This window comes from Brachyhypopomus gauderio, chromosome 3 (assembly GCF_052324685.1).
Source record: "Brachyhypopomus gauderio isolate BG-103 chromosome 3, BGAUD_0.2, whole genome shotgun sequence".
NCBI classification, from domain to species: domain Eukaryota; kingdom Metazoa; phylum Chordata; class Actinopteri; order Gymnotiformes; family Hypopomidae; genus Brachyhypopomus; species Brachyhypopomus gauderio.
Genome location: NC_135213.1, coordinates 27473894 through 27501178, shown reverse-complemented (window position 1 = coordinate 27501178; position 27285 = coordinate 27473894). Strand labels below are relative to the sequence as shown.

The following is a 27285-nucleotide window of genomic DNA, read 5'->3' as shown; positions in this document are numbered from 1 at the left end:
ACAGTCTCAGTCAAACTTTTGATAAGATTTTGATGTCTATGTTCAAGGGACTGATAGGGTGGTATGCACTGCGATTAAGAGGGTCCTTATCCTTCTTCAGAATCAGTGAAATAGTTGCTTGATGTAGGGTAGTAGAGCGTATAGCATTTTTTAGTGAAAGCTGGAGGGTTAAATTCACTAAGATAATGAAATTAATTATGCCACCAACGTTTCCAGCCATATCATAAAGAGGGTAAAAGGGACAGAGAGATGACTAGGTGGATAAGATGAAAGGGGGAAAAGAAAATGAGAAAAAAAGAAAAGAATAGGGTGAAGAAAAAAAACGAAAACCAAAGTAAACAAGGCAAACGTTTTAAGTGACTTGGAACACCAACGACACTCATGGATGTAATTTGGATTTCATAGGTGGGGGGAACACAAATAGCTTGAGAACTGGGGTGCCGGGTGCTGGTGTGTGTAAATCGTTGCCGGGGGGGTGCTAGTGTGTGTGTCGATCATTGACGAGGGAGGAGGGGGGGGGGGGGGGGGGGGGCAGAGCAAACTAATAATAAATAATAATGAAATTATTTTTTCAGCATGAGAACTAGGAGCGGTCGTTTTCTACGAGGTCTTGTAGTGCAATTGGCCCTACTGATAGAACAAGCGAAGAATCTCCTCTTTAGCCTGGAAGTAGAGAAAACGAACCAGCATCTTTTTGGGTTGAACAACTGGCTGAGGGTTCAGAATCAGAGCTCGGAGGGCTCGATCAATCTCCGATAGACTGGGGAGCTTTGAGGTGTCAAACAGCTCTGTGAAGAAGGACCCCATGAACAGGGCAGGTTGCGAGCCTTCCGCCCTGTCAGGAATGCCGATAATGCAGAGATTGTTCCTCCGGGACTGATTCTCTAGGTTGTCCATTTTCACTCTAAGCCGCCTTAGAGTGTCCAGAGTCCAGTGTTTTGCATGTTGTTTTTATTTCTGCAATTCACTTCTCCATGTCCGTGACAGCAATTTCAATGTCTTGAATTTTTGAGTTAAGAGAATTAATGCTGGTGGTAAAACTTGCATTAGATGACCGAAACTCAGTGATAAACTCTGAGTGTTGAAATGTCTTCCCAAGACATTTCAATGGTCCTCTAGGCCTAGGTGCAGGTCAATCAGGATGGGAGGTGTGAAAATCACGAATGAGGGACGGGGCCAGGATGTTCTCAGCATTCTCCCAGCTCCTCTCCTCCGGGCCGCACCCCTCCCAATCCACCAAATACTGCAACACTCTGCCTCGGTGACGAGAGTCCAGCATCATGGAGGTGCTACGAGTGGGGTATGTTCGTCCTTCAGTGTCCCCAGCTGCTGCTGGATTTTTCTTTGTTAGTAAGAAGGATGGGGGATTGCAACCCTGTATAGATTTTCATGGGCTTAATGCCTACACCACCAAGAACCACTATCCCCTGCCATTAATTCCTTCAGCCATAGAACAGCTTCGTAAGGGTACCATATATACCAGACTTGAGCTCAGGAGTGCTTACAATTTAATCTGGATTAAAGAGGGAGACGAAAAATTGCTTTCATTACTTTTCATTACTATGAATGGACATTACGAATATATGGTCATGCCCTATGCGTTGGCCAAAGCTCCTGCCGTTTTTCAGTCTTTTATGAATGAAACTTTTCGTGACATTCTGGACAAATATGTGATCATTTATATTGACAATATTTAGATTTATTCGGACAATGCCAAAGAACACCGGAGTCATGTACGCGCAGTTCTCTCCCGTTTGCGAGAGAACAGTTTATTGGTTAAGTTGTAAAAGTGTGCTTTTCACCAGACTAACTTGAACTTTCTAGGATATCATATTGGCCCACAGGGGGTGGCCATGGATGATAGTAATGTACGGGCAGTTGCCGACTGGCCACGGCCGCGTACCATTAAAGACCTCCAGCGTTTCCTGGGCTTTGCAAATTTTTATCACCGTTTTATCCGGAATTACAGCGTGATAGCAACGCCTCTCACCTCATTGCTAAGAGGTAAGGCTAAGACGCTATTATGGGATGTATGTGCTCAAAAGGTGTTCAGGGAATTAAAACAGAGGTTTTTCACAGCGCCCTCCTGTTTCTTGTCGAGGTCGATGCGTCGGATACTGGTGTGGGGACAGTTCTCTCCCAACGTCACGGGTCCCCTCCTAAATTACATCCGTGCGCTTTCTACTCCTGTAAACTCAAGCCTACTGAGCAGAATTACGATGTAACAAGGTAACAAGGAACTGCTGGCTATTAAGTCTGCTTTGGAGGCATGGAAACTTTGGTTAGCGGGTGCTGCTCACCCTTTTGTCATCTTGACCAACCACAAGAACCTAGAGTACATAAAGGCAGTGAGAAGATTGAATGCTAGACAAGCGAAGTGACATAGTGTCTGATAGGGGCCCACAATTGATCTCTTGTCGTTTTGCAAGATGCTTGATATATCTGTCAGTCTCACTTCAGGTTACCACCCTCAGAGTAATGGACAAGTGGAGCGTCTGAATCAAGAATTGGGTAGGTTCCTGCACTCCTATTGTAGCGACAGACAGGAGGACTGGAGTCGTTTCCTCCCCTGAGCGGAATATACCCAGAATTCTCTCATTCTCTCAGTCATTCAATGACTGGCCACCACCATTCAAGTGTGTTTTAGGCTTCCAGCCCCCATTGTTTCCCTGGTCGGGTGAACTTTCGGATGTCCCAGCCGTTGACGACTGGTCTCACCGCAGCGTGCAAGTTTGGGAGGAGGCTCATGTATACCTAGGGCGTGCCATCAGAAGGCAGAAGCTCCAGAAGCTCTACTAGAGCAGAAACCATACATGGTGCCAAACACCAGGTTAACTTAGCTGGTACAGTGAACTTCCTTGCATCAAACAGCGAACTGACACATGCACTCACCCGCAACACAGGTCGATCACTAGATATGTGTAGGGATTTCACCTACTAATCCTTTAAAGTAGATATAATTTGTTTTACCTTAATTATTAATCAGTCTCATTAATTTATAATCAGTCTCATATTCTAATTATACCAGAACCACAAGTTTAGTTATCAACTAAAGGTAATTAATGGTTTGGTATCTGAAGGATTTAATTATGAATTCTTTGGAGGTTTTGGCATCAACCACTTTTGAATGACATCAACACAGACAATTTGGTGAAAATAAATGATACATTTATTTAAAACCAACTATTCTAAAACAAACAGCATCAACACGGATCAGTATATTTACAGTTAAGACTGGGTATCTAGTGTGTGTGTGTGTGTGTGTGTAAAAGGGGGAGGAGAGTAAATGTGTGCACGCACTTGTGCGCGTGTGAGGAGGACGGAGTTGTAGTTTCAGTTCTCCTATAGAGAACAAAGCAACTAAACTGGCGCCGACTTTAAACAGTAGAGCATCGTGACTGTATGTTAATGAGCTCAGCTGGTTTATTCCAATGTGGTCAGAACAAAGAGTAATGGAGCTGGCTTAATAACTAAACATTAATGTGGTGTGTCTGAGAAAGGGGAAGACTACAAGTTGTCAATTAATCAGATAAATAAAAGATGGTGGCATGCACAGCAAAGAGAACTTTGTATATACAAATCTTGATGAAGACTATCTAAACAAAGTTGAACACAAAACACTGAGAAGGTTTTAGTTAAACTTAGATAAGTCTGCAGTTTAAGTAACGATGCCCTTTTATAAACTATGCCCAGCGGTTAAGACTCACGTGTTGAGGATTTTAGGTGGTTTGTCTTCCTCCCTGAATTCTCCTGGAATTAGGAGGGAATTTCCACCACGGGCTCCTCGTTGATAAAAGCGACGTCGTCCAGGTGTGCTGGCAATCGTCCTTCTGGTTATAGAGTCCAGGAATGCGAGTCTCGTTCACGGGTTACCGATAGGGAATTGATCGCCTTTGTTTCAGTCCGTGTGGCTGCGTTAACAAACTTGATTGAAGTAGTTTGGTGAATCTGTTGTCGCGATAACGTTGATTGGTTGCTGGTTAGATTGCACCGTAACTTGGGCTCGTTAATGAAGTAATACGACTTTCAGCTGTTTGCTGTTAGTCGTTGCAAAGTTCGCGTGCTCTCAATAAAGAAAACCGGAGAGAGAAATGGCGGAACCTCTCTTTAATAGGTCTAACCTCGTTGCAGGTCAAACCAGAGAGAGAGTGATGAATGGCTGTTCAGGGTATTTAAACACCTGGACTGTAGACACACCCTTACTTCCGTCAAAGCAAGCTTGTTCAATGTGTTGCCAGTGGTACTGCCACCTGCTGGTTTAGCATGGTACCTACATATGGCAAGACACTCAACCTTAAAATGTCCAACAATTCCACAGTACAAACAGAGAGTCTCCCGGATACGACGCTGTCGTTCCTCTAAAGTTAGGCGTGCGCGTCCTACTCCCATGGGCTCTGGTTGAGATGGGGGAGTCGGGGGAACTGGTGTGGGATGAACTAACCTCGTAGTCCTCCTTCGGGATCGAATGAGATTATCCAGCTTGACTGATAGTCGAATTAATTCCTTGAGGGAGACGTCCTCATCTTTACATGCCAATTCTGATTTCAGAGGGTCATTCAAACTCCTACGGTAGATGGCAAGGGCTTTTTCATCCCAACCCGTGACAGCCGAGAGAGTACGAAACCTCAGGGAATGTTCGGTAGCCGGAAACTCCCCCTGCTTTAACTGAAGCAGTTGCTCCCCCAGATAGTCTCCAGTACTAGAGTGATCAAATACCTCCGTAAAATACCTCACAAAAGAAACAAAGGTCTGTGCCACAGGGTCAGTATCGCTCTATACCGCGGTTGCCCACTGTAAGGCTCTCCCAGTGAGGAGAGATATAACGAAGGCGACTTTCGATACATCTGTGGGAAAAGCCGCCACTAATACTTGGAAGAATAGGGTACATTTAAGGAGAAACCCTTGACAGAAACCAGGAGAACCATCATATTTTTCAGGAACAGCCATACGTACTGAGGGGGTGATACTGGGAAGCGGTTCCGCAACCGGAGGAGGCGCAGGGTTTTCAGGCGCGGGAGTGGAGGCAGCAGGTAAGGGTAGTCCTTGAATGACCTGAGTCAATGCCTCCACCGTCTTGCTCAGTTGATGGAGGAGTTGGTCGTGACCAACAACCTACCCTGAGATTGAATGGCTGTCAGGAGAGGAGACAAACCTGCTGGATCCATAGAAGGCGAAGTATTTTGTAATGCTACAGACTCATGAGGCTGATTGGATCCATGTGCAGGTTTTAATAAAATATAGGACAATCCAGCGAACGTATTCGAATACACAGACAGAGGTCAAAATCCAAAAATCAGAACAGAGGTAGCAGAAGGGCTAGGCAAAGGCAAGGTCGGGAACAGAACATAGTCGAGACTGGGGAGTGCAGGACCTGACAACCATAATGTAATCTGACGAACATACTATGAAGACTACATAATATAAAGATAGAGAGAACAAACATAGCTACATACACCAGAAGAAGGGAAATAACCATACACGAGACACTACTGAAATAAGCCAACATCAAACAAGTGTTATTTTATTTTCTAGATAATTTCATTTTCAATATTATTTCATTTTCTAGATTTTCTTTTTGATAGTCCATTTCTCAGTGTAAAAATGAAGCTACCATAAAAATCATAGACTCTTTAATTATTTGTCACAAACTTTCAAAATCAGTGGGGGATCAAATACATATTTCCTCCACTTTAAATAGTTTTCAGATGTGATTTTTTGCCAAAATAAAGTTTTAATTTCATTCCATGATGGGAACTTACATTACAAACATGGAAGTGACCGATAATGGGGGACAGCCGACAATAGGAACTACCAAGGTAATAGTGTTGCACGGTATACCGATACTAGAGTAGTATCGCGATACTTCGTCACTAAAAACGGTACTATACCCCGTTTGCTTAGTATCGGTGCTATAGGACTAAGTGCGTTTTTTTTTTTTTTTAAGAGCAGTATTTCCAAAGAGTGCCACACGGGGGCAGTGTGCGCGTACAGCAGTGCAGCGCTTGCCTCCTCTCTGCAGAATAAGAAGAAACGGTGTACGATGGCTGATAATACAAGCAATATTGCGGACTGTCCTCAGCTTGTTGAAAAACTACACGCACTAAGCGAAATATGGAATTATTTGCATACATTTCAGACAGTCATGGCAACCCCGTGGACACATCAAAACCGGTCTGCAAACGGTGCTTTAAAGCTGTACCAACCAAAGGAGCCAATCGATTCTTTTTACATAAAATGCGCTTTCGTTTGACCCACCCAAGGTGCCGTAATGCACAGAACAGTTGGTAATGCTGAAATGGCAGCTAAAACAAACGCAGTGTGTTCGCAGCTCGTCTTAATTAAACAAAGCAGCAGAAGTGCTGTGTGGAAATACTTTGTATTCGAAGCAGATACAGATGGAAAACTGAAGGACATGAACAAGCCAGTTTGCAGGCAGTGCTTTCGGAACATTTCAACGAAGGGCGCTAAAGCCTGGTTTATACTTGACGCGCCGCGAGCAGCGCGAGGGTCCGCGCGGCGAAAATGATGTAATCGCGGTAGCCTCGCGCGCTGTCAATTCGCGAGGTCGTGCACCTCTAGAATTTTGTAACTTAGCGCGCGCCGCAGCGCAATGAACAGTCATGTTTGTAGGGTTCATACACCAACAAGGTGGAATTAAAGCACTTGTACGTCACTTTCAAGGTCCATTTCAATATTTCCCAGCACATTAAACTTTAGTTAAATATTTATACATATACTCGAAATAATTCGCTTTTTTATCACATTATTTAATGGTTGTTTATTTTCAAAACGCCCAATTTTAACGTCTTCGCGTTCTCTCATGTTTCGTCCTGGAATTACAAGAGGCTCGTATTTGTTAACGTAACACAAGAGAACGGTTCAGTCAGACACATATTTGTTTCAAGCATTTTCAAGCACGCGGACAAGGTGTGCGGACTCGCGCGCTACGGTCACTCGCGAAAGTTTAAACCTAGCTTAACACAACGAATCTGGCCAAACACCTGAAGGCACGCATATTTGTACAAAACATTCCAAGAGGTTGGTGATTATTCCCATTTCTAGTATTATAGCATACAAAATTATGTGTCCGATTATGGTATCCTAGCAAATGTCATATTCTTGGTTTAAGAGCCGTAAGTGCGACAGCATACAGGGAGAAAAAAAGAGTGACCGTACTACAATGGATCAATCATCTATGAATACTGAACTCTAATACTGAAGTTTTAGTTACTTAAAGAGTTAAAGTTGTTTAAAGTATACTTAAAATACACTTTTTGCACTAGCCTTTTTTAACTTCTAAATGTGAATTCCAGAGTGCACTACTATTATTTATGTTAATTTATATTAATGTGCAATTATTTATTTTACTGTTTTAATGTGGTAGGGACTACACCTTTTATTTATTTGACATTTGTGAAACAAAATACAATATTCATTTGTTTGTTTATAAAAAACAAATAAAAAGCCTTTAAAACGGAAATGAGCACAGTATCTGACTTTGGTATCGAAAATCGTATCGAATTTCAATACTTTTTAAAGTATCGTATTGAAGTTGTAATTCTTAGTATCGTGACAACACTACAAGGTAATATGTAAAATAGTTATTTTACACCTCCTGTTCCTAAGATTATCCTGGTACACCACACGCCGCATCCGCGAAGCCACCAGCATTGTGGAAGACCCATCCCACCCATCACACGGTCTCTTCACTCTTATGCCGTCCGGCAAAAGATACAGAAGCATCCAAGCCTCCACTTCCAGACTCTTCAACAGCTTCGTCCACCAGGCAGTCAGGCTCCTCAACTCTCAGAGACGAAACTGACACACACCAACACTGATCTGACCCCACACAAGCACAAAAAGACTGCACTGAACCCCACCTTCCACCCACCCACACACTCACACACACACAGCATACACACACACAGCATACAATAACTGAAATGTCTCCATCCCCACCAGAAATATTTGCTGCTCTCCCACAGGATCTACTAACTCTACCTCAGAACCGCTGTGTTCATGTATGTTCCATATGTCACAGTATGTCACCCATCTCTGACACCACTCACACTAGATTGAAGTGTACCAGCACTACACGTCTGTCACACGTCATGTCTGTCAATTGTCTCTGGTCTGTTGTATTTATTGTAGTGTTTTTGTTGTGAAATTATCCCATGCTGCACATTTTGCACATTGTATTGTTACCCTGCTGCACTTTATGTCATCTGTTGTATTGTTCATTTGTGTTGCACCACGGTTCCAGAGGAACGAAATTTCATTACACTGTGTACCTATACTCAGATGTAATGACAATAAAAAGCCTCTTGACCTTGACTTATTGACTTGAAACTTGACTTGGACTCTAGCCAAAAGACACATGATTTGACTTGGACTCCAGCCTAAAGACGCTTGACTTGGATTTGTATTTTACGACTTTTGAACATCTCTGATCTTACTATGAAACTCAACCATGGGTGGAGAGCCTTATAGGTGCAGATCCTCCTAAACTTTGTAACACTCCATCTCTCCAAAACTGCATGTTATTCCATCCTCAAATACTTATCGGTGTAGAATTTAACTGAAGCTAAGAATTCCATCAGCCAGCACATTAATTTTCATCATGTCTGATTCACTTGTTGCATGCGTTGAGTGTGGCATGTTTAACCAACCCTCCCCTCGGGCGTGTGTATGTGTAGTCTGCGTCTGTTCATGTTGATATATTTATCTTTCCGCTTATTTGTTGCACCCATCTTGTTATCGTAATGCGTCATCCTTGGGACGCTGCATTAATCAATATTGTGTTTGTATGAAGTGCAGACTAAGTGCAGACTAACGTGAACATGTTAGTTAACATGAACAACACATGAAGTAACAAATTAACAATAACTAATTTTAAGTAAACGTAATAATTGCATTCGTTAATTTGCACGTTTTTGAAGTGCAGAGTAATGAACATTAAGGGATGTGTTTGATTACATGATGAAGAACTACAGTACTTCATTATTCTTAACCAATATTAAGTAAACATGTTGCAACCCCTTAAGTTCATGTTCTTGCCTTTTTACTCACATGTGGCAGTGATACAGAATGTATGAGAAACCAGTGATTCTCATACATACATAAAGGCTTAATGGGCTGTAATGACACTTAAGCAGTGGTAGCTACTAACTTGTTTTATTTACTTACTTCCATTGACTGATGTAATGTTTTGTCCAATGTTTTAAACATTTTTATTTTTAAGCAATAACACATTTACTTCTGCCTACTGCTTCTCCCTCAGCTCCATTCACTCATTGACGTTTTGTTGCTTGTTGGGGTTTTATTGTGTTATCTTACTGAGGTGGATTGGCTCCTGTTTTGACTCTTTGTTGCTCGCACCTCGCGTTTTGGGGCTTTAGTGTTTTAGTTTGGAGCAAAAGGGAATAAAAAGCTAAAAACAGTATGGACACACTTCAGATTCTGGATATTTCCAAGTAGTATGTGAATTAGTGTCACGGTGAGGCGGCCCCCTACCGGCCGCCTCTGTCCACAGCGGCTGTTGTTGTTGTTGTTGTTGTTTGGTGACGTCATGTGCGTCCCTCAGGTGGGCGGAGCCCGTGATCTGTCTCACCTGAGGGTCGTTTGTTTGCCTATATATGTCTTGTCTTTGTACCAGTTGACCACTGGTCATTATATCCTTAATTTGGAGATAGTGCACGGGTTTTAGGTTTGCACACTTTCTATTAAACCATCCTTTTTCCCTGAGACTTGGCGTGATCGCTTCCTTTTTGTTGCTCACCCCCGCCCGTCACAATCAGTACAATGTAATACTGTATATACCAACAGTACCTGTTTGTTGAGTACTTAAATGAGCACTAACTTGGCAGGTAGCACTTGTTCTTAAACTGTATGTCTATGGTTATTTGTGCTTCTTGGTTTAAGTGAGCCTGTTCAATCAAAATAGGTAATGACATTGACATTGATTCCTGTTGTCTGATTCAAGGGTGTCTTGAATCCTGGCCTCTCTGTGCTACTATCAAGGATGAATTATGTGAACAGATGCAAAGCACTTGGTAAGTCGCTGTGGATAAGAGCGCCTGCTAAATGCCCTAAAGGTAAATATAAATGTAATGATTTATGCAAAACTAACATATATTAAACATTACTAAACATTTATAAGGTCTTGTTCAGTGAATTGAATGTACTTGATGTAAAGTGAAAACCAATGTTTTAGTAATGCATTACTAACATTCATTAAACATTACTTAACATTTATAAGGTCTTGAATATACCTTATATAACGAGTATAGAAATGAAGGATAAACCCATTAGAAAATAAGGCAGTCTGAGTGATCATCTAATACAGTGGTTCTCAAACTGTGGAGCACCCCGCGGTGGTACGCCAAATGAGCTCGGAAAATAAAAGATGCTTTGAGTTTTTTTTTTTTTTTTTACACAAAACATTTTTTTATTAAAACAGAATTATGACAAGTCCTGAAATTCAGAAATACACAATAAAGAATACAGCAACCCCAGTCTCCAAGGCACAGGAAGCCTCCTACCATGCTAGTTTGCAAATTGCTAAAGCGGGTAAGCCCCACACAATTGGTGAGGAACTTTTGTTTACCGTTGGCAAAAGGGATGACTCGTATTATGTGCGGAGAAAATGTCGCTAAACAGCTCGACCTGGTGCCTCTTTCAAACGACACAGTCACTCGCAGAATTGATGAAATGGCGGACAACGTCAGACAAACATTGAAATGAGTAAATGCTTCTCACTGCAGTTAGATGAATCCATAGATGTCACAGATTTAGCCAACTTGCTCGTTTATGTGCGATATGAGTATGAGGGCATGTCGCACGAAGACTTTTTGTTCTGTAAACCCCTACCAACACGAATTACAGGAGAACTACATTATAACTAGGGGTGGGCATAGATTAATTTTTAAAATCTAGATTAATCTCACTGAAATCTTGAAATTAATCTAGATTAATCTATATTAAAATGGCTCATATGCGTGCTACCCAAGTAATGACTAAATTACATTAGAGTCTCCAGTTTGAGAAATCGACGCCTCACAGGTTCTCAACTGGCAGCTTCATTAAATAGTACCCGCAAAACGCCAGTGTCAACGTTTACAGTGAAGAGGCGACTCCGGGATGCTGGCCTTCAGGGCAGAGTGGCAAAGAAAAAGCCATATCTGGCTAATAAAATAAAAAGATTAATATGGGCAAAAGAACACAGACATTGGACAGAGAAGATTGGAAAAAAGTGTTATGGACAGATGAATCAAAGTTTGAGGTGTTTGGATCACACAGACGAACACTTGTGAGATGCAAAACAACTGAAAAGGTGCTGGAAGAGTGCCTGACACCATCTGTCAAACATGGTGGAGGTAATGTGATGGTCTGGGGTTGCTTTGGTGCTGGTAAAGTGGGAGATTTGAACAAGGTAAAAGGGATTTTGAATAAGGAAGGCTATCACTCCATTTTGCAACAGCATGCCATACCCTGTGGACAGCGCTTGATTGGAGCCAATTTCATCCTGCAACAGGACAATGACCCAGAGCACACCTCCAAATTATGCACAAACTATTTAGAGAAGAAGCAGGCAGCTGGTGTTTTATCGGTAATGGAGTGGCCAGCGCAATCACCAGATCTCAACCCCATTGAGCTGTTGTGGGAGCAGCTTGACCGTATGGTACGAAAAAAGTGCCCATTAACCCAATCAAACTTGTGGGAGTGGCTTCTGGAAGCATGGGGTGAAATTTCTCCAGATTACCTCAGCAAATTAACAGCTAGAATGCCAAAGGTCAGCAATGCTGTAATTGCTGCTAAGGGAGCATTCTTTGACGAAAGCAAAGTTTAAAGTAGAAAATTATTTCAAATAAAAAAAAACATTTCTACCTTGTCAATGTCTGGACTATATTTCTATTCATTTTGCAACTCATTTGATAAATAAAAGTATGAGATCTCAGGGAAAACACAAAATTGTCTAGGTGACCCCAAACTTGGTGTATAGTGTATGTGCCTATACACTCACTGGTCACTTTATTAGGTACACCTTGCTAGTACAGGGTTGGACCCCCTTTTGCCTTCAGAAATGCCTTAATCCTTCATAGCATAGATTCAACAAGGTACTGGAAACATTCCTCAGAGTCTGGTCCATATTGACATAATAGCATCACGCAGTTGCTGCAGATTTGTTGGCTGCACATACATGATGTGAATCTCCTGTTCCACCACATCCAAAAGATAATCTATTGGATTAAGATATGGTATTGTGGAGGCCAATCGAGTACAGTGAACTCATTGTCGTGTTCAAGAAACCAGTCTGAGATGATTCACACTTAGTGACATGTCGCATTATCCTGCTGGAAGTAGCCATCAGAAGATGGGTACACTGTGGTCATAAAGGGATGGACATGGTCAGCAACAGTATTCAGGTAGGCTGTGGTGTTGTGGTGTTGAAACGATACAATTGGTATTAATGGGCCTAAAATGTGCCAGCCTGAACCGCTGATACAAGGCAGGATGGATCCATGCTTTCATGTTATTGACGCCATGCTTTCATGTTGTTGTCATTGTCTTTGTGTTCTTTTTTCTGTAGTTGGTGACCCTGTCGAGGTGATCCGAAGATATGAAAATGTGCTGGCCTTATATATGAAAGGAAATACAATGACCAGATATTTTCAAAAATACAGGGTAGACCGCAGCACAACTACACAGACTGCTTCCATTGCAGAGTTGGATTGAAAATACATTCATAGTACAGTTTTACAGTTTTGTTAAATGACTGAAAATATGGTCAAAGGTAAAAACCTTGTTAGTTCTACATGTTTCTGTATTTCTACTTTGTAGTTAAAGTAAACAATTGCTTATTATTTAACATTGAGTAATGCTTTCAGATTATAGCAATAAAGCGTGGTGTACCTTACTAATTGCATCAAGTGCATTAAACAAAAAGCATTTGAAATGTTTAGTAATGTTTAATAGATGTTAGTAATGCATTGCTAAAACTTTTTTGGTTTTCACTTTACATCAAGTATATTCAATTCACTGAACAAGACCTTATAAATGTTTAGTAATGTTTAATAGATGTTAGTTTTGCATAAATAATTACATTTATATTTACCTTAAGGGCATTTAGCAGGGGCTCTTATCCAGAGCAACTTACAAAGTGCTTTGCATCTGTTCACATAATTCATCCTTGATAGTAGCACAGATAAGCCAGGATTCAAGACACCCTTAAACTAGACTAGGGCCTACTACTAAACTACAGGAATCAATGTCATTAGCTAGTATTTCGATTAAACAGGCTCACTTAAACAGGAATTAAATTTATACCAAGAAGCACAAATAACCATAGACAGATGAGCATACAATTTAAGAACAAGGACAACAACTGCTGTCTGCTGAGTTAGTGCTCATTTAAGTACTTAACAAACAGGTGAGACTTCAGTCTTCATTTGAAGACAGCAAGAGACTCTGCAGTCCGAGCAGCTAATGGAAGATCGTTCCACCATCTTGGAGCCAGGACAGAGAATAGTCTTGAATGTTGTCTTCCGTGAGACTTTAAGCATGGAATCTCAAAAATCAAAAAGCATATTATGTTTTCTGTTAATTTTTACAATTTCTAAATGCATGATGACTTGCTAAAAGTGTCACACACATTTGCAAGACAGAAAGTAAGAAAAAACTGTTAGGTGAGTGCATGATTGCAGTGTGGAGAATGGTATGTGCAATTCCTTCTTGAAAGAAGCATGTCTAACATACATCAGAATGTAACATATTGGTGCGACCTTAAAGGAATATATTACATTGTACTGATTCACATACATAAGTAATGGGTAACTTGGAAATATCCAGAATCTATCAGCATAGGAACTGAAGTATGTTGATACTGTTTTAAGCGTTTTATTCCCTTTTGCTCCAAACTAAAACACTAAAGCTCCAAAATGGGAGGTGCAAGCAACAAAGAGCCAAAAACTGAGCTAATCCACCTCAGTAAGATCACACAATAAAACCCCAACAAGCAACAAAACATCAATGAGTGAATGGAGCTGAGGGAGAAGCAGCAGGCAGAAGTAAATATGTTATCGCTTAAAAATACAGTGGACAAAACATTACATTAGTCAATGGAAGTGAGTAAATAAAACAATTTAGTAGCTACCACTGCTTGTGACATTACAGCATTTATGTATGTATGAGAATCACTCATATATTCTGTATCATACATTTTGTATCACTGCCACATGTGAGTAAAAAGCAAAAACATGAACAAATGGGGTTGCTACATGTTTACTTAATATTGGTTAACAATTAATGTAGTACTGTAACTCTTCATCATGTAATCAAATACATCCCTTAAAGTTCATTACTCTGCACTTCAAAAACGTGCAAATTAACTAATGCAACTATTGCATGTTTACTTAAAATTATTTTTAATTTGTTACTTCATGTGTTGTTCATGTTAACTGATGCATTACTTCATGTTAATCAACACCTAATGTAAAGTGTTACCATGTGGTTTTGTATATAAATATTTCTAAGTTACCAACACAGCCACGACACAGCTTAGCATACCCTCCATGGGAAGACAGGGGAAAAAACGTTAGACATCCATGGGACAGTCACAAAAATACACACAGGCACATGAATCATGAAAGGTAGGGAGAAACACAGGGACAGACAAAAATTCAGGCACGAGAAAAACGGGAGGAAATTTCCCGGGCGCCCCCGCTTCTCCCGGCGACCAGGCGGGAGAGCATTCCTCTGACAGTTCCTCTGTCTGGAAGTCACTCTCCTCCTCCTCCTCCTCCTCCACCAAGGAGTAGAACTGGAAACCCAGCCCTAGCACCTCACTGTCTCAGCCAAGTACTCGGATGGCGCCTGACTGATATCTTTCCCCTCACCATAGTCTAGATCTTACTAGAACACAGACGGAGGGGGACTAGTTTCCTCCCCATACCACTCAGTGGACTCTAAATGAATAGACAGAGGGGGGCTGTCTTCCTCACCATACCGCTCGGTGGACTCTTGAGTACACGGAGGGGGTCTGCCTTCTTGATCCTGATAGTCCTGGGTCTCCTCTCAGAAAACCGAGGAGGGTGGACCCTCCTTGTCCTCCGAATCTTCCTCCCTGAACTCTTATTCAGGAGGGGTCGAACCCATCACTCCGGTGCTGAGCGATATAATCTCTTCTGTGCCTCTACACAACTTCTGTGCCTCTTCTGTTCCTCCTTTTGCACCTTGCTTGTAGCCAGGCATTCTTTATTCTCGTCTTTCTGTAATGTGTGAGGAAGGCAGGATGCAGACGAGTATGAATGGAACACGTAAACATTTAATTGGTTTCGAATGCGAGGATAGCGCATAACGAACATTGAACACACAAATGTGCAGACTCAGACAAAGACGAGCATGGGATATTGCGTGAGCGCTCATTAAACAGATAAACTAAACAAGACCCAAGTGGTGACGAGACGAGCCACAGGTGAGATGGATGAACACATGCACATAGGACAACACCCAAAGAAATACACATATGGACATAACTAGAAGTAGACTACACTTACACACACCCAAAGGGAGGGGCCAGGGGCTGTACCGTGACAATCAGACAACAGTAAGTCCAAGGAAACAAGACTTGCACTCCTGAACAATGCCAAAAAGAAATTACTTCTGAGTTGAAGGGTCAAATAATTATGTTGTACTAAAATGGGGGATTATGAGTGCTAGTGTGTTGCTTAAAATATTAAAATATTTAAAATATGAATGTATTTTTATACTGAAGCAAACGGTCTGTATTTAGTAACCCTTCATTGCCATGACACTTTCATGTAAAAATCATGAGGAATATGAAATGGTTGACAAATCGAAAGTTTCATAAGGTTTACCAAACAGACTGTAACCTTCACCATAGCAGCTGCAGCAGAAGAATTCATGATCAGTACAAACCTCTAACGTCTAGTCATTGACCCAAAATGATCTCATGTTGATTCCAATCTTAATAGCCCACTAGTGAGAAGCACCGGCTATTCAAGTTCTTTTCTCCTATTCTTATTCCTTGGGAATCAGTGTTTGCAAATAAATTGTTCAAATCTAAGTACAACAAAGTCAAGACATTGGATATGGCCGGATTTGTAATTAGAAAAATCTCAAATGTAACTAACTGGACGTAACTCAATTAACTGTAACGTAATTGAGGTTATCTAAAGCAAACTCTGGAATGCTTACCGGTATATACCTATACACTTGAGTACTGACTTATCCAGTTTTAACAAGCATTAACCTGGCCCTAACTATCAGTGAATCGTATGAACCATCTTGAAATTTATGTCTGTCTGTCTCTGTGTCATTGTTTCTAAACCTAGTTCCTGGAACCCAATAGGTGTTTTTGCTCTTACCTGGCTCCCAAATGATACCAGAACCAGGTTTTTAAAACATTCAATAACATATCAAGCCATGTAAGAGGTGAACAGAACAAAAATGTTGACTGTGTGGTGTTTCATGGACAGTGATGGCTAAGTTACCTTGAGAAAGTAATCCGATTACTGATTACTCCTTTTAAAAGTAACTTAGTTACGTTACATATTACTTGATTTTAAAAGTAACTACGTTAGATTACAAGTTACTTTAGTAGTTACATTCAGCAGCAAAATAAATTTTTCCAATACTCACTTTATTGGAAGTGCATTTTTAACAGTAACAATGTATTGAAGCAGGTTCGGTAACCGAGGCAGAAACTGCTTAATCCAAAAATCCCGAGGAGGGAAACTTTATTGATAACGCAACCCTGGCGCGCGCAGGCTCCGCCCCCCAGTGTCACTTAAAGGGCAAGACTCGCCGTGAGGAGTAGGAGTCGCTACAGTATCTCCTGACATTACATTTGTGTAGCTGCGCAGTATTATTTGTAAATTTATTTGTAAACGTAATACAAGCGAACTGGGGTGGGTTTCCCGAAACGTTCGTAGCGCCAAGTACTTCGTAACCTCGTATGAAACGTACGAGGTTAAGAAGTAGGCTACTTAGCGCTACGAACGTTTCGGGAAACTTGTGAAACGAAATACCATTACAATTTCAAGCATTTTAAAGTAGGCGACGTTAGTCAAAATTCCAGCACTTTTCAAACGTGGAACACAAAGCAACATTAAAATTGGTCAGGTAAATGTTCCTTCCCCTGTTTTTGAGGGGAGTTTCTTTACACTACCACATATCGTTACAGGAGGACACTGCACAGAATGACTTGTAAAACGTGCTCGCGCTCTCACAGGGTCGCGCGCAGCGTGCGGAGTCGAGCGCTACAGTCAGACGCAAAAGTAGAACTGAGCCAAGAAGAAAGCAAAAATATATATTTTACTAGGGAAAATATAAATAGTAACGCACAGTTATTTGGATAAGTAACTTTAATCTGATTACTGGACTGGAAATAGTAGCGCGTTATATTACTCGTTACCGAAAAAAGTGGTAAGTAACGCGTTACTGACATCACTGTTCATGGACTAGGTTGATAAACACTGGTCTATGCATTTTCCTCATCAGAAGTAGATTTTAAACTATGACTTTAAATCCATTTATTAATTATTTCAATTTATTCATAAATATTTCATTAAAGAATCAAATAGAATCATGAATGAATGAATGAATGAATGAATGTTTCAATTTATATAGCGCCTTATCTAGATACCCAAGGTGCTTTACAATTGTTAACACAGCTACGTTACAGACAACCAATCACACACCGGCGAGAAGCGGCAGCCAATTGCGCACAGCATACTCTCTACCGGGATCCACAGCCCCCATAAATCATAAATAGCACTTTTGTAAGTCGCTCTGGATAAGAGCGTCTGCTAAATGCCATAAATGTAAATGTAAATGGAACAGTTCAAAGAACTGAAGGCCAAGAATGTCCTGACACTGAATAACACAGTCAACACACACAGTCAACATGCACAGTCAACAATCAATGCTGTGAGGGACCACTTTGTTGAGCCCATTCGGGTTTAATATTCAAAGCATTTCCTTTTTTTTTCAATGGAACCTCAAACATTGACAAATGATGATCTTCTAGCTGAAAATGAATTAATGTAGAGCACTGACCTGTAATGATGTAGTAAACAAGGCCTGTAATGAAATTGCACTGACCTGTAATGATGTTGTCAAGAAGAGTTGTTGGCATGCAAAAAATCCCAACGAGGAGGTCACTGACAGCAAGGTTGAGGATAAACAGATTGGTGACAGTACGCATGTTCTTGCTCCTTAAGACAATAAAGCACACCACTCCATTGCCAACCATACAAACCAAAAATATGAGTAGGTAAGACACTATGAAGATAGCAGCTACTGAAGGCTGGTGCAAGTAAAATCCAACATATGTGACGTTGCTCCGGGGAACAGCATACTCTTCAGTTACATTAGGTAAAGTCCAGTTTTCATCATCTGTTAAGGAGAAGTTCAGCTCCATTCCACTGTTCATTTTTAATCTGGAGGAGAAGAACTTAAGTGAGTGAACAGTTTTATGTTTTCTGGTATGGATGATCTGTCTCGTGATGCTGATTTGATGCTGTTGATGCTGATGTTACCAGAGGTGGACATTTCAGGTTCAGAAAGTAAAACTCCTTCGCAGCATTTTACTCAAGCTTGCTGGATTTTCTAATTAGTGCAAGTCAGGTAAAATTAGTGGAATCAATACAATCCAGGAAGCCTGAGCAAAATCTTGATGAGGACTTTTATGTCCACTTCTCAGTTACTTTGCTGATGTTACTTTAATATAGGCTACGCATCTGGAAAGCTCTCTGCATGCCTGTCTCTGCAGACCTTGTATGAATTAGTCAAATCTCTTAGCCACAATTCAAATTAGTACATTTTCTGTTTTTTCTTAGTAACAGAAACTGTACATTGTTCTCAAGTCCTAATTGAAATGGTTGCTGCTCACATCTTGTATGCGTCCTGCTATGCTAATGTTATATTAGGCCTATAGAAGTTTCTATTCACCTCTGCAATCTTTCAGACTTTGGGGTCTAGATAGTCAATTTGTTAGTATTTTAATCTCGCATAACACCATCAGCTATGCGTATGTGTTATTGTACTATACCAGATGCGTCCACATACAGAAAAAATAGGAAATATAAATAGTGAGTTAAATCTATATGTGGAACGAAGTCTTCACCACTGTCTCTTTCAGTCTCGAAAACGGCGAGTATGACTAGTTTATAAGAATGCCAAGTGGACAATTATTACCCAAAGGTACGAAACGCAAAACGAATGAATGAACGATTGAATGAAGAAATATCTTATTTTAATATAAATCATGACTAACATTTGATCACAATAGATGTTCTAATGGGTATGTATTTGCAGCTACATTCTCAGAACTATTGGCTTAAAGTTTTGTTTGCAGTTATTTCGTGTACGTATGTAATGTTAAAGTTAAGAAACCCATTTCTTGGTCAGTTGGCAGCTTTGACAACTTCGTGCAACAACCCACTAGTATGCATTCATTTAGAACATTCCCCATGTGCATAATTCTTACCTTTAATCGTCTCTGAAACTCCAGCACAGAAGTGGTAACTTGATAAAATCAGCGAATATATAAAATGAACAAAAGCCCACACCTTATAAACGTACGATGTTCCGGAGAACCAATGTAGAATTTAAAACACGCCCTAACAAAAACATTATATAGGTGTTGGTTGTGTAGTTTCAAAAACTACACGTTTGTAAAAAAAGACGAAAAAATACAAAAATAATGCCATAATTTTCAGTCTCCAAAAGTTTTGAAGCCGAAAGCTTCACGCTTCTTCGAAAACGCACAAGCAGGAGTGACACAGACTGTGGACGGGAGAAATGATGATGCGCTCTTCACAGCGAAGACGGATCATAGTAACGAACACGCCTGTGCTTGAGGTTACGCCTGCGACAAATGATGCGGCCAGTCTTAGGGAAGGGGACATTTGCTTTCAAGACCAAATTTAAAAGTACGTGGTTTGAGCTAACTGTCCATGGACTATAGCGTTTAGTTATCTGTCTAAAGTCTACAGACGTTTTAACCCCGTAAATTAACAAGCTAATAAACCCGGTGCTGAATACTTTCACTACCTGAAAGGATTGGGCGAATTGGTTTTCCAATAGGGGGCACTAGTGACCAATATATTGTGGGGCGGTGTCGTTATTTTAACAAAAGGTTTATTTTATGTTGGAGATGGGCTTTAAAACATTTTGAAAGGAAGCTTTGCCAAAAAAATGTATGGCATAGATACAAGATGTAATGAACCTTTTCTTTTTGCAGTTGATCCAGCAATGTCAAACGTATTTTGAAAATCTTTGTGTTTCCTAAAGTTGATTTTGTATATGATCATCTATGCTCTTTGTGTTTATAAAAATACGTCAGCCACTGCTTTGAGATAGACTGTGACTCTCATAGAGAGCGTGTCTGTAGTACCGGTAGAGCACCCGCGCCGTGAGACGCATCCCCTTCTCGGGAACGCGCGCTGTAGGGCTTTCTTAAGAGAACGGATACAATCTGCTTCTATATCGCTAAAAATAAGTAGAGAAAAAGATCATACATTTCAGTCAGCGGTGATAAAAACCGCGGATATGATTACACGGGAAAAATTTAGCTGCGCATAATGTTACGTTGGAAAAAAATATGTACAAAAAACAATGGTTTCAGCGCTGTGACTACCAAAAGGTAGTGATTTTGGAATGATTTTGCAAAGCATTAACATATTCAAGAATTAAGTAAATAATGTTTTGATTGATTGACAGCATCAACAACAGCTGCAGTTAAGGCATGGATAGAGTTCTGCGTTCCACACATACTGTGTGCCTCTTTCAGTCTGTTAGAAAACCCATGTTGGCTTGCTCACTGGGGGCTAGGACTCGGCACTTGTAAAGCTGCTTTGTGACAAAAACTGTTGTAAAAAGCGCTATATAAATAAAATTTGATTGATTGATTGATTGATTGATTGATGTAATGACGATGCCTGGCAGTGCATCCTGTTAATATTGAGATAATTATAAAATTATTATTCAGTATTTTCCAACTGACATGCACTTTTTATATTAAAGTTAGGGTGTTTCATCTGTAAAACTGGTTTTTGTGTCTATATGGCTACAATTCTAAATTCATTCTAAAGTGATTTTGAGCTTGGATCAGCAGAGACTGAGTTACAAGAGGGCGTGCATTTCGCGGCAGGTGGCCTGCCATAAATAGCACCCCTTCTTAATTCTGGTGTTATATTCATGAAACTCATGGAGTCAACATGAATTGGTCTCAACTATATAATTCTAAAGTGATTTTGAGCTTGGATCAGCAGAGACTGAGTTACAGGGGGGTGCGTTTTACGAAATGCACCCCTCCCCCCCTAATTTTGCCTACACTGGTGTTACACCTGTGAAAGGGGGGGACTCAATATATATATATATATATATATATATATATATATAATTTATATTACTGTTATAAACTACTGACCTCAATTCTGTTTGAATCACATTTGTTGTATATGTAGTCTAGTGTCTAAGTGTGAGAATGCAGCGTTCAAGAGAGGAGATTCACATTGGCCCGAGACCTCTGACCTTCCCCTGTGGACCTCGGCAACGTGCCCACTACAACCTCAGAGCTGGAAACAGACCCCATCTGCGTGGGTCTGCTTAGATGCACTCGCGAGGCTAAGGAGAAGGTGGCAGAGTTCTACTTTGACCTCGCTCAAGAGGCCTGGATGAATCAACCCCACCAGCCAGTGAGGGACTCCTCCTCAGGGCCAGTGAAGGACGAGATGCCTAGATTCACAGAGAAACCAATAGCGCTCTGCAGTGGAGTTATGACTCCAACCCCACCTGAGTATGACTTTGGGAGCGAGGACTCGGAGGATAAGGAGGGTTCGCCCCCCCTCGTTACACTAGGCCGAAACAGAGTTTTATGGGGAGGAAGGTGACAGCCCTCCCCTGTCGGAATTTTCATTAGAATCCGAGTGCAACGGAAAGGAAGACACCAGCCCCCCCACCGTCAGAATACTCTGAGTAGTTTTCCCTTTTCCCCTCGGAGGGGTGGAGTATGGAGTGCCCAAAGGCCAGTAATGCCGAGGGCGTGAGCATCTTGACCTACGGCTCCTCGAGGGAGGGCGAGAGGGAGGAGATGGACACTGAGGGGGAGGCACCCGACCAGCCCCCTGAGGCTCCTCCTTAGAGGTCAGGGTTCGGGCCTGGAAACAATGAGTGCCCCCGAGTGGTGTGGCCCAGCCATGGGTCCACCGAGTACCCCCAGTGGTGCATAGGAGAACTACAAGCACTCCCAGGGAGCCTAACCCTAGTGTGTGCCCCCAGTGGTGGCGCCGAAAAGGACTATACAACATTCGGTGTCGTGGCAGGAGCCTGCACAAGCTCCTGCGGCTTCCACCACAGGGGAGCGTCCACAGGGTGCCGCGAGAGGACCGAGAGGGAGGGTGTCGGGGCCAACGGCAAGAGAATGAGGTGGTAAAAAACTGCAAATCATACAGATAATTAATTAACAGTTAATTAGCACATTAGAGTTTAAAGTAAAAAGGCCAGCTCCACATGACTTTGCATTTATCACTGTTAGTAGCAAACTGCATAATTAATGTAAGGGATGAAGAATTAAAACCAATAATGTAGGCCTAATTGGCATTTAAGTGAACACTCTATCATCCTCTTGGTAAGGCGGTACAACTGCATATTCAAGATTTCTGCAAATTCCACCAATTTACACAGAGCAAAGATGTCAAAACAGCAATGGACCCTGTGTTTGAAATGGTAAGGTAGAGTATTCAAACACACCACAACCATTTGGAGAAGGTGTGCATGTTTCATACAAAATGAAATGAAGCAGGAGGAAGCAAACGTATGTAGCAGACTTGTGCACGATAATCTGGAATGTAGACTAGCAAATTAGCAGCTCCTCCTATTGAAGTTTGCTTTGAGGCAGAGTGCAGTTGATCATTTGGCCACACTGCTCATCAATTCAGCATTATTTCTTACTGTGGTAATAAATACTGTGAAATACTTACTGTGTCTCAGAGTGCTCTACAGATCTCAAGTGAAGTTTTGGAATCTTCTCCCAAGAAGTCACCTTTGATTCAGTGATCCAAATGTTTCATGCAATCAAGCACCATTATGTACAGGGCAAATTAAGAATGGGTTCTCTACATGAGATTGAAGCAATCTGTCACACAGAATAGGGAACTGCTTCTCCTTACTCTCTGAGGTAAGGTTTAACAGTAGTCTAAGTGGACTGTCATGTTGGTCGTGTTCTGTGAGACCCCTCGATTACGCAATTAATTGCCTGCATTGTTCCCAGATTCCACTCAACTACTCAGTGTTGGCCTCAGTAATAACATAATCTTCTGCAACTGCCAAGGCCATCATTTTACAGTAGAATTCCGGAACTCGATGCCATTTCGTTCCAGAAGGAGCGTCGAGAAATGATGCAGTCAAGTTCCGAATCAATTGTCCCCATAAGAAATAACTGAACACTCTTTAATCCGTTCTCATCCATCAAGTTGAATTCCAATGCTAAGTCCGTCACACGAATGCCTTTTTCATACTTGTCTATGATCGCCTAACAGTACAAAAACCACAAAAAACAACAAAAATACAGTAAAAGCTTTGAGCACAGCTTCAAAATGGTTTAAAACCCATTAAACAACAACGGCAACTAACGCCAACTAGCGGCATGTGATCGTTGAGTACTGAGGCAGTCGAGTTCCAGGGTTCTACTGTACTTGGTACACACTATATATACTATATCCTAATAAAATAAACACTAAATGAAACATTACAATGATACTGTCATGGTTAGCGAGAGAGGCAGGATGCTGAGACAGGCATGCATGTACAAAATAGCTTTTATTGCTATTTGAGCTGTGCAGTTTGTGTTTTTAGAACATTTAACACTTCTCACAAACACGTAGCTGGACTCAACAAAGATTAGCAGCATTGACGACATTGACAGATGTCGTAAAATAAATAAGCCCCAAGTGTCTGGAATGACATTGACAAGACGAGACACAGGTGAGACGGATGAACGCATGCACATTGAATCACACCCAACAGAAAAACATATGGCCGATAAACATGCAGAACACACCTACACCTATCATCACACCTTCACATACAAAGATCAGAAACTGGGCTGTATCATCACAGCTCTCGTCCACAGCCAAGACAAAAAAAGTAAATATCTGCTTTGTTTTGCAGCTGAATGTTCAAATTCCCCTCAATCCATTTTGTCGTGGTTCGCCAAAAGGGGGATACATTTGCAAACGCTTACTTTTCCTCAGTCCAAATTAGCATTGCAAAGACCACCAAACATCCTTGGACAAACTCCCCATTAGAGAATGTCTTACTGCTTATATATAGTGGGATAATGATATAGTGGGATATCACAAAGCTGGTCCTGACTGCTGCATCCCTTGATGAGTGCAGCTCTGTAAAAAATCCTTGCTGCCTTTGCAGTATCGCAAGGAAATCTCCAGACGCCCATGCCGGTTCTGTATCAGTCAAGTTCTTGCATTTCTCTGCGTGCTTACTCTCGTAATAGTGATTCAAATTGTAATCCTTAAACACAGCTAACAGTTCTCCGCAAACTAAGCAAACTTCATTCATCCACAAACTTTATACATTTTCATTTAGTGTTTCTGTTGGAGACTCACATTATTCACAAACTTCTTCTCACTTGACAAACTGTGTCATATCAGTATTATGTCACATTGACATATCAAACAAATGTGGAGCTGTCAGTTGTCATAATGGCCAATGTCATTTCTGCCCACTTAGTGTTATGACACACCCTAATGTCATTAAAAAATTGCCATCGGACATAGTTATGTCAGCATGACATCAAAGTTGGCAAAATCAGCCTTTATGTCAGCTGATGCATGGAACAATTTTTGTTTATGTCAGTTGTCATTAAGGATTTATGTGAGTATAGTAGAATTCTAAACAGTGACCTTCAGTAATGTTACCAAAATGTCCTATCTACTCCATCAGATGAGCTCCACTATACCTGTTCAGCCATATAGCAGCAGTATTGAACATTGCCAGTCTGAATTGCCTCTGCTGGGCCCCAAAATTGTAGATAGGTATCCTTACTCTGCATGAGCATTACCATTTGAATCATATAGGCCTACTGTTTAAGCATGTAATATAGGGATGCTTCAAACTCTCTCTCTCTCTCTCTCTCTCTCTGTGTGTGTGTGTGTGTGTGTGTGTGAGAGAGAGAGAGAGAGAGAGAGAGAGAGAGAGAGAGAGAAAGAGAAATTAATTCTATAGTCAGCTCAGCAGTGAGAATACTCAGTGAGAATACTAAGGTAAAGATTGAAGCCTGATCAGAGGGGCCACACTACCCAGGCGTATCTTTACCTGGGGCTAGAGAGGTAAGTATATTTAAGCCTACTTACCTCTCTAGCCCCAGGTAAAGTTACCCAGACTGACAAAAACAGGAATTGTTTTTGTGCCAGATTACAGTGCTTTTTTAAGAGCCTAACCACAAAATGTATTTATATAGCGCTCTTTACAACAGTTTTTGTCACAAAGCAGCTTTACAAGTGTCTGAGTCTAAGCCCCCTGTGAGCAAGCCAAGGGCGACAGTGGCAAGGAAAAAACTCCTTAATTAAGAGCACGAGGAAGAAACCTTGAGAGGAAGAAAGATTCAAGGGGGGAACTCAACTTTCTCTCGCCAAGGCCAGTCACCATAACAATTAGAGAGATAAACAAAGAAAAGATGGGATTGATCATAAGCAGCTCATTTTACTACTATTAACTCCCATGCATGTCTGGAGAATAGCTAGAAGCAGGACATTTTGTCAGCCAGCAGTAGAATATTTGATGTTGATGGCAATTAATAAACCTTTATCCAAATAGTAATTAAATGGTAGCTTTTGGACACATTTATTTTTTAAGAAATCCAAGATGGCGTCCCCCCGCATCCCCCCCCACTACACCCCTGAAGACCCCTCAGTTATGGAACTGTCTTCCAGCTCCAATCTGAGATTCAGACACAGTTCCAATCTTTAAATCTAGGCTTGAGACTCACCTGTTTAATCAATTTAATCAAGTCTTGATGAGACAAAAGTGTGGACCAGTTTCTCTGCATCTGATAATGAAAGTAAATGTCAGCTTGGAAATATTACATAAATGGCAAAAGTCAACTTGACATTGCATATGTGTGTCAAATGAAAGATCAAAATTAGTATTGACACCTTAACTTTTTATGGTAGATTTAGGTGTTACTAAAAAAAACATTTAGGGTAAGTGGAATATTAGAGCAATTGCTTCTTGCAGCTTTGGGCCCAATAAGTATCACCTCAGTCTTATCGGAATTTAGAAGAAGAAAACTGGATGCCATCCAGTTTTTTATTTTCTGGATGCAGTTCTCAATTTTGGGAGTAAGATAATGATAATAATATAGGGCCCAATACAGATCCTTGTGGGACACCATATTTTACCTTTGTGCGTTCTGAGCATTCATTATTTACAAGGACAAATTGGTATCGATCTGTTATATAGGATTTGAACCAGGAGAGCATTTGACCTCTTATGCCAATGAGTGTCTCCAGCCTATCCAGTTGAATGTTGTTTTCCATGGTTTTGAAAGCAGCACTAAGGTCTAAGAGTATAAGGATAAGACAGTGTCATTGAAATTGTAACTGGGGTTATTTTGATATGTTTCTGTCCTTGGGTATTACCATGTATTGTCTCATGTTGATTTTGATTGGCCTTCACCTTAAACACAGGTGAATTTACCAGAGAATATGACACTGGTGCACTAATTATAACCATGGTAACTGAATAGAAAATAAATACACATTTAGGGTGACATAAGGGAGTTATCATTAAGTTAGATCTAGGCCTGAGGCTAAAACAAGACCACCCTAGTAAAGTTCTAAGACTTTCTTACTCTTGTATTTATATGACCAGAGCATCAACTACTGAAAGATTGAATGTCTCCTAAGGGACATCCATAAGTAATTTCTTTCAGAGATCTGTAACTTTGTGCTCTAATGGACATCTTTGCTACTATACAGAGTACCATTAATGGTGGGGGGGGGCTCCTTACCCTACCAAACAAAGCATGAAGTGAAAGTGTAACAGGGTTCATTAAATTGTCCTCTAGTTAACACATTCTGTTGTGTCATTTGTCTGCTTTTTTCATTTATATCCTGAAAGGAAGGTGCATGTCATTTTTAATGGCATGTAATTTAGGAAAAAAAATAAAAGCCTGCCCAACTGAGGAAAAATTGTCCTCTGAATTCTGCTTTTTTGTGTTATGGATTTACTTTGTAGCAA

At 40.9% G+C, this 27285-nt stretch overlaps 1 protein-coding gene across 2 annotated transcripts in view; it reads right to left on the bottom strand.

The window, feature by feature from the left end:
* Window positions 1–19895, bottom strand: part of npffr2a (neuropeptide FF receptor 2a) — a 45979-nt gene extending 26084 nt beyond the window's left edge. The window contains exons 1-2 of one of the 2 annotated variants that reach the window (XM_077000852.1): window positions 19511–19895; window positions 18124–18461 (exon numbers count right to left, since the gene is read on the bottom strand). In XM_077000852.1, coding sequence (XP_076856967.1) covers window positions 18124–18454 — 331 coding nt within the window. In that variant the 5' untranslated portion in view covers window positions 18455–18461; window positions 19511–19895. The remainder of the gene's footprint in view (window positions 1–18123; window positions 18462–19510) is intronic. The other variant, XM_077000853.1, reaches the window with a different exon arrangement.
* Window positions 19896–27285: the final 7390 nt, after the last annotated feature.